At 41.7% G+C, this 17,708-nt stretch overlaps 1 protein-coding gene across 1 annotated transcript in view; it reads left to right on the top strand.

The window, feature by feature from the left end:
* The window catches only part of LOC106611200 (serine/threonine-protein kinase D1), a 51,653-nt gene extending 37,239 nt beyond the window's left edge, over window positions 1-14,414 (top strand). The window contains exons 7-19 of the mRNA XM_014211165.2: window positions 599-676; window positions 1,111-1,303; window positions 1,742-1,865; window positions 2,259-2,336; window positions 2,781-3,069; window positions 3,461-3,513; window positions 5,681-5,753; window positions 6,061-6,167; window positions 6,433-6,594; window positions 7,270-7,368; window positions 8,448-8,715; window positions 10,457-10,542; window positions 13,167-14,414. Of these exons, the coding sequence (XP_014066640.1) occupies window positions 599-676; window positions 1,111-1,303; window positions 1,742-1,865; window positions 2,259-2,336; window positions 2,781-3,069; window positions 3,461-3,513; window positions 5,681-5,753; window positions 6,061-6,167; window positions 6,433-6,594; window positions 7,270-7,368; window positions 8,448-8,715; window positions 10,457-10,542; window positions 13,167-13,412 (1,856 nt within the window). The 3' untranslated portion in view covers window positions 13,413-14,414. The remainder of the gene's footprint in view (window positions 1-598; window positions 677-1,110; window positions 1,304-1,741; window positions 1,866-2,258; window positions 2,337-2,780; window positions 3,070-3,460; window positions 3,514-5,680; window positions 5,754-6,060; window positions 6,168-6,432; window positions 6,595-7,269; window positions 7,369-8,447; window positions 8,716-10,456; window positions 10,543-13,166) is intronic.
* The last annotated feature ends 3,294 nt before the right edge of the window (window positions 14,415-17,708 follow it).

The following is a 17,708-nucleotide window of genomic DNA, read 5'->3' as shown; positions in this document are numbered from 1 at the left end:
TGGCAAAGCTAACAGATGGCAGTTGTTTCTACCTCAAGCTTTATTTGTGACATCTTAAATAACTATTGTGGCCTGATTAATAGATAGCCCTGTAACTTTATAATTACATGGTTAATTGCAAATGCAGAAACAGTGTTGTGACTACCATAGACATCATATAATTCACAGATGTACTGTAACTCTATGGTTACTACAGTGTACACAAGAATATGTCAATCATTATTTGAATATGTTGGTAACCCATTGTATACAAGTGATAACGCCCTCAACGCTGGTGTTTGGAGGATATATTGGAACGGTTAACAACACCCGTTCCAATAGTATATCCTCCAAACACCGGCTTCTCGGGCATTATCACTTTAATAGAGTTGTACTTTATATATTCAGCAGAACAGAGTGTGATAGTATCGCGTGTGAGACAGTTCATTTGGTACTCTAGCAGACAGATAAGGGTCTGTTTGTAGTCACAGTGCTATTAGACAGGTTTCATATGGATAGGCCATCTTTCTCTCTCTCTCTCTATCTCCTTTCTCTATCTTTCTCCCTCCCATCTTACACACTCTCTCTCACTCTCTCTGTTTCTCTCTCACGGTTACAGATTGCAAATTCAACTGTCATAAACGATGTGCGCCCAAAGTGCCAAACAACTGCCTTGGAGAAGTGTCTAAAAATGAAGGCAAGTTTCACTTCAGATAGTCATTTGCTTTAAGTGTGGCAGATTTTTCCTAGTAAGTGGTGGTCCATCTCATATAGTTTCCAAGAAATGTCACAGGATTGAGATATTTTTCTTTCAGTTCTGCAACATTTACTTCAGTTATGAGAGACTGTAGAACGAGAATCATATATAGGACACCAGCTGAATTCTTGGAAGTACCAGAATATTCCTTGAAATATCAACAGAATTATGAATGTGAAATGATGTCGCTGTTTTATTTTAAAATCTCTCCCACACTACCGCTCTGATATTCTTTGTATTTTCCGCTTTTCATTCCTTCTTTCTTCTTAAAAAAAAACAGGGGTTTTCTGGCATACTTAATTTTCTACTATTCTCTTTGCCTACACCTTGTGTGTTTCCACCTGTTGCTCCTCCTCCTCCTCCTCCTCCTCCAGATCTGCTGAGCTCAGGGGCGGAGTCTGATGTGGGGATGGGGGAGGGTTGTGACGACCACGACAGTGACATGAACAGTGGTCTGAGAGATGACATGGAGGAGGCCATAGTGCCTGACTCGGGCCTGCTGGAGGCTGGCCATGGGGAAATGGGAGACCTCCATGACCCAGAGGACGACTGCAACAGGGCTATAAGGTGATTGACTGGGCCTGGGACTAGGACAGGGGGACCCCCAATGGCTATGGCTGTAGATATGTACAGTAGTCATAGGTCCTGTTAAAATATCCATTCTAGCATACTGCTTAGAATGAAGCAATGTACCCTGGCTCAACCCTTTCCCTACCCATAACCCTAGCCCTAGCTTCATGTCCACATTCCAGTTCAACCCTTAGCCTTAACCACAACCCTAGCCCTAGCTTCATGTCCACATTCCAGTTCAACCCTAACCTTAGCCTCAACCCCAACCCTAACCATAGTTTCATATCCACGTCCCCGTTCTAACCTAACCCTAACTTCATGTCCACACCTCAGCTCAACCCTGACCCAATCCATAACCCTAACTGAGTCCTGAAGTTGAGAAGAAAAGCATTCACACTGCCAGAGTTTTTATGTTTGACTCCCTTTATTCCAAAGCCCATCTACTAGCAACAACATCCCGCTGATGCGAGTGGTCCAGTCAGTCAAAAACACCAAGAGGAAAAGTAGCAATATCATGAAGGAAGGTTGGCTAGTGCACTTCAGCAGCAAAGACACTCTGGTAAGTCTGATTATATTCATGTATTTTTATCACACCAACTAATCAATCTGCTGTAGAATGGCAAAATTACATGATTTCTGGAAAACCTGCACATTTTGGAAAACGTACTGAAAATTTGCAACACTGATGTTCTGCCATTTTATAGACTTCATCATCTTTTCTGTGTTTTTTTGTAATGTTTTGTGTGTTTTGTGTAAGTTATTTTGTAAATGCTTGTCTTTTAATGTTAAATGTTGTTTTTATTTAGTCAAATCTGCTATGGGCACTGACCTATGGCATAATAGATGCTTTATGAGTAGATGGAAACCCCCATTGCCAAGAGGTGGAAGGCACCAGGAAAATATGTTATGTTGCCCCAGTGTGTGCAAGGCTCTCTATCTGTTTCCACTTCAGAGGAAAAGACACTACTGGAGGCTGGACAGTAAATGCATCACGCTTTTCCAGAATGACACAGGCAGCAAATACTACAAGGTAAGAAATCAATTGAGATGTTATATAGATTATTATGGGTGAGTGGTGAATGAAATCTAGGAACTGAAGTTAATGCAAAATAATTTACTGTAATTTAGAGTTTGAATAAGACGAGGTAAACATGCAGTTTTACACTGTACCCCGTATAGATAAGCAGGCTGCAATCACTTTTTCATATAAAGACTTAGTAAGATATCATGTAATTTGTAGCAAGAAATAAGCAGCCTGGACCAAGACATTGATCAGACATTGATCAGATTGAAATATCATGTTTATATTAAAATGCAAGTGCTCTAACCACTGTAAAACGACTGCTACTACAACAATCAATCAAATGTATTTCATAAAGCACTTTGTACAACAGCTGTTGTCACAAAGCACTTGACAGTAACCTGGCCTAGTCCCCAAACAGCAAAGAGTAATACTACTTCTGCTATGTGGCAGGAAATTCCGTTGTCAGAGGTGTTGTCTCTGGACCCAGCCAAGACCTTCAACCTGCTGTCTGAGGGCTCCAACGCCCACTGCTTTGAGATCGCCACGGGCAGCTTGGTCTACTATGTAGGGGAGAACCTTGCGAGGCCGGAGGGCCCGGGGAGCATGTCAGCCCACAGCAGTATGCTGGTCAGCGGGGTCGGGCCGGATGTGGCCAGGATGTGGGAGATGGCCATCCAGCATGCCCTTATGCCCGCCATCTCTAAAGGACTGTCACACGGGTCACGTCACAGTGGCCACAGTAAGTATAGGCAAAGTTAATTGGATAGATGGTGGCATAGATTGACTCTTATAGAAATGAATGTAATTGAATTGAAGCAACCTTGTTTTACTCAGCACTAGGGTTGCAAAATTCTGGTAACGTTCCCAAAAATCCCAGGATTTCCAGAAATCCTGCTTGGAAGATTCCTGGAATCAGGAGGGGAATAGGCAGGAAATCCTAAAGCCTCCAACCAGGATTTCTGGGAATTTGGGGAAAGTTACTAGAATTTTGTAACCCTACTCAGCACTAGGAAGGAACACTCTCAAGGTTATAGTATGGAAGACTATTAACTCTTATGGAATACTCTTAACTCTTATGGAATACTCTTAACTCTTATGGAATACTCTTAACATTTCCCTTACACCAACAGAGGATGTTTCCATCAGTATTTCAGTGTCCAACTGCCAGATTCAAGAGAACGTGGTAAGTAGGATTTGGACTCACGTTATTTGAACGACTTTGGGTATATTTTTATTTTCAGATTTAGTGACTATAATATTGGTCATAATATATCTATACTGCTCAAAAAAATAAAGGGAACACTTAAACAACACATCCTAGATCTGAATGAAAGAAATAATCTTATTAAATACTTTTTTCTTTACATAGTTGAATGTGCTGACAACAAAATCACACAAAAATAATCAATGGAAATCCATTTTATCAACTCATGGAGGTCTGGATTTGGAGTCACACTCAAAATTAAAGTGGAAAACCACACTACAGGCTGATCCAACTTTGATGTAATGTCCTAAAAACAAGTCAAAATGAGGCTCAGTAGTGTGTGTGGCCTCCACGTGCCTGTATGACCTCCCTACAACGCCTGGGCATGCTCCTGATGAGGTGGCGGATGGTCTCCTGAGGGATCTCCTCCCAGACCTGGACTAAAGCATCCGCCAACTCCTGGACAGTCTGTGGTGCAACGTGGCGTTGGTGGATGGAGCGAGACATGATGTCCCAGATGTGCTCAATTGGATTCAGGTCTGGGGAACGGGCGGGCCAGTCCATAGCATCAATGCCTTCCTCTTGCAGGAACTGCTGACACACTCCAGCCACATGAGGTCTAGCATTGTCTTGCATTAGGAGGAACCCAGGGCCAACCGCACCAGCATATGGTCTCACAAGGGGTCTGAGGATCTCATCTCGGTATCTAATGGCAGTCAGGTTACCTCTGGCGAGCACATGGAGGGCTGTGCGGCCCCCCAAAGAAATGCCACCCCACACCATGACTGACCCACCGCCAAACCGGTCATGCTGGAGGATGTTGCAGGCAGCAGAACGTTCTCCACGGCGTCTCCAGACTCTGTCACGTCTGTCACGTGCTCAGTGTGAACCTGCTTTCATCTGTGAAGAGCACAGGGCGCCAGTGGCGAATTTGCCAATCTTGGTGTTCTCTGGCAAATGCCAAACATCCTGCACGGTGTTGGGCTGTAAGCACAAACCCCACCTGTGGACGTCGGGCCCTCATACCACCCTCATGGAGTCTGTTTCTGACCGTTTGAGCAGACACATGCAAATTTGTGGCCTGCTGGAGGTCATTTTACAGGGCTCTGGCAGTGCTCCTCCTGCTCCTCCTTGCACAAAGGCGGAGGTAGCGGTCCTGCTGCTGGGTTGTTGCCCTCCTACGGCCTCCTCCACGTCTCCTGATGTACTGGCCTGTCTCCTGGTAGCGCCTCCATGCTCTGGACACTACGCTGACAGACACAGCAAACCTTCTTGCCACAGCTCGCATTGATGTGCCATCCTGGATGAGCTGCACTACCTGAGCCACTTGTGTGGGTTGTAGACTCCGTCTCATGCTACCACTAGAGTGAAAGCACCGCCAGCATTCAAAAGTGACCAAAACATCAGCCAGGAAGTATATGAACTGAGAAGTGGTCTGTGGTCCCCACCTGCAGAACCACTCCTTTATTGGGGGTGTCTTGCTAATTGCCTATAATTTCCACCTGTTGTCTATTCCATTTGCACAACAACATGTGGAATTTATTGTCAATCAGTGTTGCTTCCTAAGTCGACAGTTTGATTTCATAGAAGTGTGATTGACTTGGAGTTACATTGTGTTGTTTAAGTGTTCCCTTTATTTTTTGAGCAGTGTATATTATATATAATAATGCAGTAACAATATATTGCGGGTCATGTCTGCTCCTCTTGCATGGTTAGATTATTTTTTAGATTTTGTAGGATTTCAAAAAAATAATAGACAAAAGACAGTAGACAACTTAACATTCCACAGACATGGATCCACTAAACTAGACATGACAGTGGCTGGGACTGTCCAAACTTCAACATAAAGAAAAAAGCTGAATGCGTGGTTCGATTTCTGAGGTGACATCATCTTCTAAGTAGCTCAAATGGAGATTATTTTGATTACCCACTCAGCCGAGCAGTTGCCATAGCTACTCTCGATAATTAGTCACAGTACCACTGGTTATAATTATATTTCTGGGCAACTCTTCCAGTCGTGTATGAGATTAGTGGGTATTAAGTTGTCATGTGAGAAGAGATAAAAATGGTTGTAGACAAACCAAAAACTAAATATTTGTGACAGTATACACATTTAAACCCATTGACTGGATTTTCACACCTACAGGATATCAGCTCAGTGTATCAGATATTCCCGGATGAAGTCCTTGGATCGGGCCAATTTGGGATTGTTTATGGAGGTGATGCATTTGTACCTCCTTGTCACACTGATAACCTGGGAAAAAAAAGTGTTAACTTGATTGCACGAGGGACACAGCCTTTTATAACAATTCTCTCCTGATCTCATGCCAGAAAAATATTTGCATGACCAAGGAGGTGTTTATTATATTGTGAAATAATGCAGTACATTGTTAAAAGGGGGTCATCAGATCAATTTTAATCTTTTGGAAAAGTATTTGAGATAATCATTCATTCTGAGAAGTAAAACCTGTATAAACCTGTAACCTGCCTTTGATTTCTCCATAATATAATGTCTCCATACTACAGGAAAGCACCGAAAAACTGGCCGGGATGTAGCAATTAAGATCATCGACAAGTTACGCTTCCCCACCAAGCAGGAGAGCCAGCTACGCAATGAGGTCGCCATCCTTCAGGTAAACACACCAGCATGCGTGGTCCTGTGTGCTCCTATGAAACACACACACTATTAGAAGCTTTTTCTCAGATGTTGCCAGGCGCACGTTATGATGAACACATGAGAGGAAAAACAACAGATGTAAAGACAAAAATAGAGATATTGTCTCGGTAGGTAAATAATGAAGTTATTATCATGACAACACAGTGGGTGTTTGGAGAGCCTGTCGAGCTCTCTGCCTGCTTCCTTTAAAAGGCTTCTGTGTTTCTGTTTTTACTTCCTAGAACCTGCACCACCCTGGGGTAGTGAACCTGGAGTGCATGTTTGAGACGCCGGAGCGCGTCTTCGTTGTCATGGAGAAGCTCCACGGAGACATGCTGGAGATGATCCTGTCCAGTGAGAAGGGGAGGCTGCCTGAACGCATCACCAAGTTCTTCGTCTCACAGGTAACCCTGGCTGACAAGCGTTGTCGCTCAAAGACAATGGATGGATGTGCTGTAGCAGTGCCACACACCTGCTTTTACTGTGACACTCACATACTGTATACTGTATAGAAACACAGTCAGTGAAGTAAGTGGCTTACAGGTATGTATTTTTTTAATGTATTTTTCTGATATCATAATATTTGTTTAATCATGTGTTGTTGCACTTTTCACTATGATATGCAATGTATTTATTTATTTCAAGTAGCTCTTTGCTGTAGTCAAATGACCTAGTGGCCTCATGGCGGGAATGTTATTCATGTCTTTCATCATTTCATAATTAATAAACATGATTACATTTTTGTTATATTTCAGACTATATATATATAAAGTGTAATATAAAGTGTAATACTGGGATGCAAACTCTCAATGTAATAGATTTCAACTCTATATCTGACATGGTACAGGTGTCTTATTTTTTTAAGCCCATAACCATGTGTGTGAGGTGTATGCTTTTGTTTCAAAGTAGATTTGTTTAAAACTACCAAGAAACAGTCAGTGTGAACCTGATTTAGCTCATTGCAGTAATGTTTGACAGTATATAAATGCAAATGACCAGATTATATTAAATGTTTTAATCATCCCTAATTAAAGTAATCATTCACCGTGGACAAATCATTAATTTCACATATTTTTCAGATTCTTCAGGCTCTTCGTCATCTCCACTTCAAGAATATCGTCCACTGTGACCTCAAACCAGAGAACGTCTTACTGGCGTCTGCAGATGCTTTTCCACAAGTAAGCAAACATCCAGCTCAGCCTCCAAACAAGCCAAAACAGAAACATCAATTTCACAGACATAAACAGACATTCATCTATCAGTCTACTCTAAGATAATGTGGATGATTAGGGAAACTGCATGCTCAGTGTCTCTACAATGTTCTATGTCTCTTAATTTTAATGATGCACTCCCAATTATGCTGCCCTTCTCTCCATAGCCATAGCCCTGTACTGCTCTGTACTGTACTATGAGTCACTGTTTTAGGCATGGCCAGGCATCAGATGGGTGTTAAACAAATTGCATTTGTGTTATTTACAACAAATATTTTCTGAAAGGGAAGAAGGAGAGTCCGTTCTTATATATCTGTATTTCATTTCCCCAAATATGCTCTGGCAACATCACTGGCATCATTATAGTGCTGAGAACTGACATCCTCTGGCAACATTATAGTGCTGAGAACTGACATCCTCTGGCAACATCACTGGCATCATTATAGTGCTGAGAACTGACCACTCTGCAGTCTTGCCAAAGTCTATTTTGGTAGAATTCTGTAGCTACAATAAATCGTCTGTAGACCATATCATGTCCATGTCGAACAGACAGTGTGATAACGTTAACTGGCCTTTTGGGTAATCCTTGCCAGCTGATTATTATTATGTCTGTGGAACCAACTGTTTGGATGGCGAACATACAGTATGTTATGTATTAGAGCGTTGGACTAGTAACCAAAAGGTTGCAAGTTCGAATGCCAGAGCTGACAAGGTACAAATCTGTCGTTCTGCCCCTGAACAAGGCAGTTAACCCACTGTTCCTAGGCCGTCATTGAAAATAAGAATTTGTTCTTAACTGATTTGCCTAGTTAAATAAAGGTAAAATAAAAAATAAAAATTAGCCTTCTCTAACAAGTCTTAGTCCAGTTACTCTAGTATGAAACCCTTGATTACCACCACACTTTCTCATGTTCAAGTGAACACGAGACTTGGAACTGTGGCAGTGCAATATTCACTACCACACATGACCGTGTCTCAAACATCACTGATATTCCCAACATACTGGGGAATCTAGTGTAATTTGAGACACCCTATCTGTGTCTCAGGTGAAGCTGTGCGACTTTGGCTTTGCCCGCATCATTGGAGAGAAGTCTTTCCGTCGGTCAGTGGTGGGCACTCCGGCCTACCTGGCCCCTGAGGTCCTGAGGAATAAAGGCTACAACCGCTCCCTGGACATGTGGTCTGTGGGGGTCATCATCTACGTCAGCCTCAGCGGCACCTTCCCCTTCAACGAGGACGAGGACATTCATGACCAGATCCAGAATGCTGCCTTCATGTACCCACCCAACCCCTGGAAGAAGGTGTCCCAGGAAGGTGGGTGTCTGTCGAGCAGCAATGACTCATGCATTACTGTGATAACTGCATTACTGTAAAATAACATTTGATATAGTTGTGTTGGAATGATACATCATTACTCTGAAAATCAGACTAGAATAGCCTCTTCCTGAGTCTCTGTTCGATTTTGTAATCATATAGTGAATGTTTGCTACACGGTCAGAATGCCTTTTATGATCATCTGATTTAGTAGCGGTGTGTGGGTAAAATCACTGAAGAACCCAAGCCAGAAAGAAAAGCCATATTACAACCTATGTGTTGTGATAATTGCGCTGTTTGCTCTAGTTAACATTAGCCTTCAACATCTAGCTACATATTGAACTTTCGTCCTCTCAGTCCAGGGGCACAATGTATGAATTTATGTTTGGATTAGAATCGGCATTATAATCATTGGCCAGTACGGAGAATTAAGTAAAACCACAAGCCCAAATCCCTATCTCCATCCATGGCTAATTTAGGAAAGGGACAATTTTAGCTAGCTAGCTAGCCACCGGAGGACACCAACACAACTAGATGCAACAATTTAAGTTGTTTCTGTCAATGACATATTTCTTTTTATGCGATGTGATAGGAGTGAAGCAAAATCCAAACTGGCTTCCCTTGACACTTTATTTTGGTGTGCCAGGACCATTCACTATTGTGCTTGCTCAGTTTAGCTCAAAGCTGATTGCCTATTATTTTATACTTTTTTGTCAATGGAGGCCAAATGCTCGCTTGCTTCCCTTGCATTGAATGGTATGGGCGCAACAATGTCATACTCTTTATGACCAGACAGAATCAGATAGATGTCATACACATACAGAAACAGAGGGGCGCTGTTTCGCTCACTCAGATGCTTTCTCCGGTGAGATACATTCATTATGAAACACAGAGACGAATGATAAATAAATAAAAAATGAATACACGCCATACATTTACGAAGTCAGTGAGTCAGTTTTATGTTTATCTGAGGGAGTCTGCAGATTTTATATAATTGATTCGTGTTAGGGCCTGTCTAGCATAGGAACCTCTCTTATCACAATTGTTCTCACCTCTAGTGCTCCATGGCTCACAAAACGACTATGAAAGCCTACAACACAAATCCTGGCCCCAACAACTATGCTGCTATTGAATTGAGCGGATGGCATGCGTCATTGTCCGAGAGATGGAAAAGGAAGGAAAGAAAGTCTGTGTGTGTTTGTGTGTGTGTGAGAGAGAGAGAGAGAGAGAGAGAGAGAAAGGGAAGAGAAAGCAACAGAAGGAGTGTGTGAGTGTGTGTGTGTGTGTGTGTGTGTGTGTGTGTGTGTGTGTGTGTGTGTGTGTGTGTGTGTGTGTGTGTGTGTGTGTGTGTGTGTGTGTGTGTGTGTGTGTGTGTGTGTGTGTGTGTGTGCGAGAGAGAGACAGAGGGAAGAGAAAGCAACAGAGGGAGAGTGTGTGTGTGCTTGAGAGAGAGGGAGGAATAGACAGAGGGGGGGGAGAGAGAGAGTGTGTGAGAGAGAGAACCAATTCTTGTTGCAGCCTATTCATGTGCATAATGCCAAGCGATCCCTGGTACTATAGAGGAGTGGCCTAAAGGTCAAGAATCCCAACTGGGACTCAGAGAACCATGACCCCTGAAATAATCTTAACATGATGTTGGCTTTGCTCATTAGCCCTTGCATGGCTCTGAAAGGGGCCTGCACCAAATCCTCTAGGTTTCCCACCATGAGTTATCCTCTGACGGCCTGCTTTGTTGTTCCAGCAATTGACCTCATTAATAACTTGCTGCAAGTCAAGATGAGGAAGCGCTACAGCGTGGACAAGTCGCTAAGCCATGCCTGGCTACAGGTAAGCCTTACTCTGGACTAAACTAGATATTTGACATAAATCATTACAGATATAGAAACAAGTCTCTCAGCCATCCTGGCTACAGGTAAGCTCTCCCTACTGCATACTCTCCATACTGCATATATCACAAATTAGTTTAAAAAATAATTACATTTTCGGGCCGTCTTGCAGCCATCCCTGGCTACAGATAAGCTACCCTTCCATAGCTGCGGAAAGTATGGGTGCTGCAGCACCCCCTGAAAAATTACAATTTAAAAAATATATGAATAAAAATATATATTTATATAAAAAATTTAAAAAGTCGTGCACTGGGCCTTTAGTAGTATTATCGGACTGATATAGACCACAGGAGGTTGGTGGACCTTAATTGGGGAGGACAGGCTCGTGGCAATGGCTGAAGTGGAATGAGTGGAATGGTATCAAATACATCAAACATATAGTTTCCATGTGTTTAATGCCATTCCATTTCCAGTTTCAGCAATTATTATGAGCCGTCCTCCCCTCAGCAGCCTCCCCTGATATAGACGTCTGTAGTGCATGCAAAACAAAAAAAATCTGCATCTCCACTTAGTTGTATAATTAAGAACAGTATCTTGCAGGATTCAATAGGTGATATTGTAAGAGTAGTTGCCATGCCCCTTTCTCTGCTATTGTCACTCTAATGGAATCCAGAAAGAACTAAACCCTTTCCTCAAAGATTTACATCAAAAGGTGCAAAGTTATGGGCAATGACACAAAACATCCACATCAAATTAAATTGTTTTCTTGATCAAATAACATCACTTTTTGTGCAATATTAAATTACCATCCTTACAAACCACTTAATGTAAATGTGCGTTACTGTATTGTACATAGGCTGGTTATCTAGGTTTGTACCTGCAGACTTTCTATCACCACGATGAAAAACAATGCACAATGCAGTAATTGAGTACATTGAGACATAAGTGATTTGTGATGATGTGATGTGAGAATGTGGCTCAGTTGGTATGGTGTGCCACTTACAATGCTAGGGTTGTGGGTTTGATACCCATGGGGGACCAGTATGAAAATGTATCCACTCACTACTTATAAGGAATGATTGGTTACTACATGATTCCATATGTGTTATTTCATAATTTTGATGTATTCACTATTATTCTACAATGTAGAAAATAATACAAATAAAGAAAAACCCTTGAATGAGTAGGTGTGTCCAAACCTTTGACTGGTATTGAATATCAAGCAAGTATTTTTATATTCCACAAGTATTATCAGATTATCTGTTTTGTTCAGATAATCATCAGACTCAAGTTAGAAATGATGGTAAACAGTAATACATATAGTTTTTAAAAAATCACAAAAGCAGTGCACTGGGCCTTTAATAGTACAGTATGTCTACAACGTGGGGGGGAAAACTTCTTTAAATTAGAGATTTAACAGACAATGTAACAGATAAAAAGAGGTACTGTACATATCACAAAGGAGTAAGAAGACTTATTGTATTTGGATAAGTCTGTCAGCCATCCATGGCTACAGTAAGTATTTTATATTATTTTTTCATTTTTATTTTTTTATCCCGTTTTTCTCCTAAATTTCATGGGATCCAATTGGTAGTTACAGTCTTGTCTCCTCACAGCAATAAGCCGCACTGCTTCTTGACACAATGCCCACTTAACCCAGAAGCACCAATGTGTCGGAGGAAACACCGTGCTCATGGCGATCGTGTCAGCGTGCACTGCGCCCGGCCCGCTACAGGAGTCGCTAGTGTACGATGGGACGAGGACATCCCTGCCGGCCAAACCCTCCCCTAACCCAGATGACGCTGGGCCAATTGTGCGCCGTCCCATGGGTCTCCCGGTCGCGGCCGGCTACGACAAAGCCTGGACTCAAACCCAGAATCTCTAGTGGCACAGCTAGCACTGCGATGTCAGCCATCTATGGCTACACTAAGTCTGTCAGACCCCCCTGGCTACACTAAGTCTGTCAGTCTGTCAGCCATCTATGGCTACACTAAGTCTGTCAGACCCCCCTGGCTACACTAAGTCTGTCAGACCCCCCTGGCTACACTAAGTCTGTCAGACCCCCCTGGCTACACTAAGTCTGTCAGACCCCCCTGGCTACACTAAGTCTGTCAGACACTCCTGGCTACACTAAGTCTCTCAGACACTCCTGGCTACACTAAGTCTGTCAGACACTCCTGGCTACACTAAGTCTATCAGACACTCCTGGCTACACTAAGTCTGTCAGCCATCCATGGCTACACTAAGTCTGTCAGACCCCCCTGGCTACACTAAGTCTGTCAGACCCCCCTGGCTACACTAAGTCTATCAGACCCCCCTGGCTACACTAAGTCTATCAGACACTCCTGGCTACACTAAGTCTGTCAGACCCCCCTGGCTACACTAAGTCTGTCAGACCCCCCTGGCTACACTAAGTCTGTCAGACACTCCTGGCTACACTAAGTCTCTCAGACACTCCTGGATACAGGTAAGCCCTACAGCAAGAGAGATGAGAGACATGAGTTTGTCATCCAACAGCCGCATAAAATCCTGCAAAATGATTTTTTGTGACACAATCAAAAGAAAACAATTGAAACTGTAGGCTAATGCTAACTACTGTATCCCTGCTAATGATGTCCTTCTCAGGACTACCAAATGTGGCTGGACTTACGTGGCCTAGAATGGAAGATGCATGAGCGCTACGTCACGCATGAGAGCGATGACACCCGCTGGGAACGCCACGCTGAGCAGCACGGCCTGACGTACCCCGCCCACCTGGTCAACCCACACGCCGATGTCAGCGAGGGGGTGGAGCCTGACCCCGAGTCGGAGGAGGTGGACACCATGGCGGCCACGATGGCGGCCCTCAGCGACAGAGTCAGCGTGATGTGAATACTGTAAATGCAGGGCTACTGCCCCCTTTAGAGTCAACGTGCTGTAGTACTGAACACTGCTGCCTCTGCCCCCTTTAGAGTCAACGTGCTGTAGTACTGAACACTGCTGCCTCTGCCCCCTTTAGAGTCAACGTGCTGTAGTACTGAACACTGCTGCCTCTGCCCCCTTAAGAGCCGTCTCACTCCCTCCACAACACAACACACCACAGCACAACTGACTCACTGACTGACTGAGCCCTCCACTCCCAGCCAGCAGCTAGGGGCTCGATATCCAAACCCTGCCTTTAAACTAACTGCCTAACTAACAATTAATCCCATTTCTAATTGTCTGTATATGAGTCAATCAGGTGTATTGCCTACCTGCCTAATGAAAGACAATCTAATTTCTTATACTGTAAAACTCTGGGTGTGAAGGATCATCCAAGTGTACTGTATGTTAAGTCAACAGCAGCAAACAATCCCCCCCAAAAAGCCAGCTAAACGATTTAGTCAAAACCAAAATGAGATGTGTTTCACTGTGATTGGGTGCAACCCAACGAGACAGCTCAGGACTAACCTTAGTGGTATTAAGAGTGAGAAAGGATACTATTATTACTAACGTTTTATTTCACTCTTGAATGTACCTTTATATGATGACATGGTAAGAATTCACAGAAAACCAGTATAGCCAGAAATGGTGGAAAGACAAAGACAGAGAGGGAGAAAGAGAGCGGCCTCTGTAGGCTTCAAGAGTATGGAGACAAATCCTGAGGCCTGGATACAGAGAAACAGTGAATGTAGAATACCTGTAAGCATTTGTTCTCATCAAGAGCTAGCTGCTTTTCTAGTGTATAGTGTTGAAATGTGTTCATGATGTGATGCTGAACGTTGCGTATGTGGCTACTGTACAGTATGTTTGTGCTCTTTGCACAATTGCAACCAGCCTTTAATGCATTTTTGCCTACAGGGAATACATTCTTTTCTCTGGCTACACATTTAAATAAATATATTTCAAAGCTGATATGTAAGTGTTTAATACCATGGATTTATTACATGATTTGTGAGTTTGCTTTACATATACACCCCAATGCCTCATGCCTCATATTTTGACCTACATTTGAGTACACTGGCAACAGGAGTTATTGAGAACATATGTTTACAAATTGCAAGTTATTTTAAATATGGCACCCATACTCATGCTGCATCCTCATCCATCGCTTAGGGGGACTGCGTAAAGAATGACCATGGAGAATCAGGGAGAAAGATGAGGGCAAAATAGCCATTCCCCATACTGGGAGAAGAAAGTCAAGCCAGAGGTGAGACAAAACCATATGCACATTAGCTGAATGATGAGAGAGAGAGAGAGAGAGACTATTATTCACTTGGAGATTCATGTTGATATTACATGTATATGATTGAGAGCTGGTTGAATCGGATGGTTTATTATAGGTATGAAGGCCTAAGTACAGTAGCTTGGGTAATTCATTCGGGGGACTGATTCATAATCCATTTCCAGAGCAATACGGGTTTAAAAATATATATATATTTTAGAGATAAGTTATCCGTTTTCATACTTTGGAGATATGAAGGCAAATAACTTATGCTGGTTTATACTGGCACATTGGAAAGTTACACGCACTGTTGAATGTACAACAATTACTATTCTACCATGAGATGGCGCTCAATACAAAATGTTTTCCGTGTTAGTCAATGGATCAGGGTCCACGCATACGTACTTTGTGTTTAGTTGGGCACCAGGGGCCATAAGAAAAACATACAAAATTAAGAAAGACGGTAAATGAAAACATGCATTCCATACAAGACAAAAACATGAATATATGAATTACCAGCTTTGTGACTCTTATCGGAAACCCAAACAAATAAGAGCAGAAGTGATTGCTTCAAGTAAAATTATTTACAAACACTAAGACGTATGTTTCCATCGAACATTTAACTATTAGGAATAATAACAAGTTAAAAGTGCATCCTTCCATAAACACTACCCTGCTAAAACTACCATAAACTTAAGTTACCAAATTAATGTTTTAAAATTATTTTATTGAGTGGATTAGAACCAGCGCAAATATGTTGATTTATCTCATAGTTTCTGTTGAATATAAAGAAATGCAGTATGCAATGGTGTGCACTTCTCGGCATGATTGTCAAAATAGTGGACGAGGTTGTACACTTTGCCTTCTTTGAAAGCTTGGTCAAATCAAGATTACCTACCAGTATGTGGTATATCGAAAGAGAAAAATGCAGCAGAGAAGCCAGCTCCTCTATAAGGATTGCTTTTTGAAAGCATGAATAATTAATAATTAGTATTATTGACTTATTGCAAACATTATTACAAACATATCACAAATTGCAAACTGTAGCCATATTCGATAAGAGTCAGCAATACATTTTTGGGAAGGCAGGATATTCACTTGTTAAGGCTGGTTATAGGCTATACTCTTGTTCGGGTATAACAATAATGCAACGAAAATGACAGTTTCGTCTCCCGAGGATTTGATTAATTAAGCGACGAAATTCGAGACACTGGTTATTACCGATATTCCGATGCTTGAAATAAGCAACTAATTTAGCACAATTGTAATTATTATTGTTTTTATTAAATATTGTATTACCATTAGCATATTGTTATTATTACTTAGACATTTAACTGATTGTATTATTGATTATAATTTATAGTTAATTATTATTAGGCCTACATTATTATTAACAATGTTATTTTTGTTGCTGTTATTATAAGATCATTATTATTGTTATTTTAATAGGCTATCATAATCTTCATACAATTATTTTCAAAGAAGATTTACTAATACATAAAAAATACATGAAACATTATAACATGATAATAATATTTATTTTGCGGGAGATATTCCACAAATAAACGAGAATTAAAATCTTGTGTCTAGCCTTCCGACACAGTGTGTACGAAGAATCAAAGAGAACCAAACAGATATCTCAATGATAATCAAATAAAACAGGAAAGTGTATGAAACACGATACAAAGGATGGAACCAATGTTTAGGCCCTACTGGTGAATCAAAATCTCACCTCGAATAGCCCTCATCGGCAGTGGCCCCCCATGTCTGCAAAATAAATGGGTCTAAATAAACCACATTCACATAATTTCATGAATTAATTTGCATATTCTACTTCTGTTTGTAGCATTTTATTAACAATAGAAGAGAGCTGTCGACAACGTTTAGGCTATTTAATAGCGGGTTTTGCAGTAGAAGATATGTTGACTAGTTTATATGCTAATGACAAATCACAAGTTCTACTGATGATAAACCGTATGTTCTGTTTCCAGATAAAATACTGAATGGGATTGTGGCATTAGTAGCCTAACTCGTTTATTCATTATATTCCAATTGTTGGCACAAGTAATAATTCCACCAAAAGGAAAACAAAAAAGCTAAATGATATGGTACTTCTGTTAGACAACAAGAACGAAAAAAGTCCCTTTGCAAGTTGAGGAGGGTATGTCCATTTTGAGAACATAGCCTATACCAAACGAGACTCCTTCATGTAGGCTACACTACACTAGTATGTGGTCTTTCTCTTCCTGCACCGTTTAGTGGTGGCTTGTATTCCTCCTCTGATATTGATTTTATGTCAGGACTGTTTTCCTTTCCAGGTTTCCCCCAAAGGATCATTTGAAAAGAGTTTCTCAACTTTGAATATAAAATGCTTGGTGCCAATTAATGCGTCAGTTGGTGTTTATTTGACACAACATCACAAGTACATTTATAGATCTGTGTTGGTTGCCCATGAGCCCGCTACTATAGCGGCGGAAGCGCACTGAGTCCATGTGAACAGAGACGACTCCATTAGCGCGCGGAAATAGCGTGGTGCTGAGTGAATGCCAGTTCGCTGTCTGAAGAATGTACACCTGCAGTTGTACTCCGCCATCCGTCACTCTGCAACTCCAAACACATTCTTTACAACAACCGTGGTCGCATCGGTCAGTGAGCGACGACAGCAGGAGACAACTTTTCAAGCATAACTTAAAAACAGGCCTTCAACATACACACTGCCTACACATAACACTGAGTTTTAAATTACACCCTCTTGAAATATCCCACAGAAAAAAATAGGCCTACATTTATTTTCGCATAATGAAAGTATTTTCATATTCTTTCTTTTCGTTTGTAATTCTGTCCACAACTTGCACTCTCTTTGGGTAATTATGAGACCTCATCCTTATATAACTTAATTTCCTGCACATGCCGATTTTGATAGGGTCTTCATAAATAATACACTCATTGCCAATATATTAGGAAGACAGAAGTGATTTTGCACA

This window comes from Salmo salar, chromosome ssa09 (genome assembly GCF_905237065.1).
Source record: "Salmo salar chromosome ssa09, Ssal_v3.1, whole genome shotgun sequence".
NCBI lineage: Eukaryota > Metazoa > Chordata > Actinopteri > Salmoniformes > Salmonidae > Salmo > Salmo salar.
This window is presented reverse-complemented; position numbering and strand designations above follow the sequence as displayed.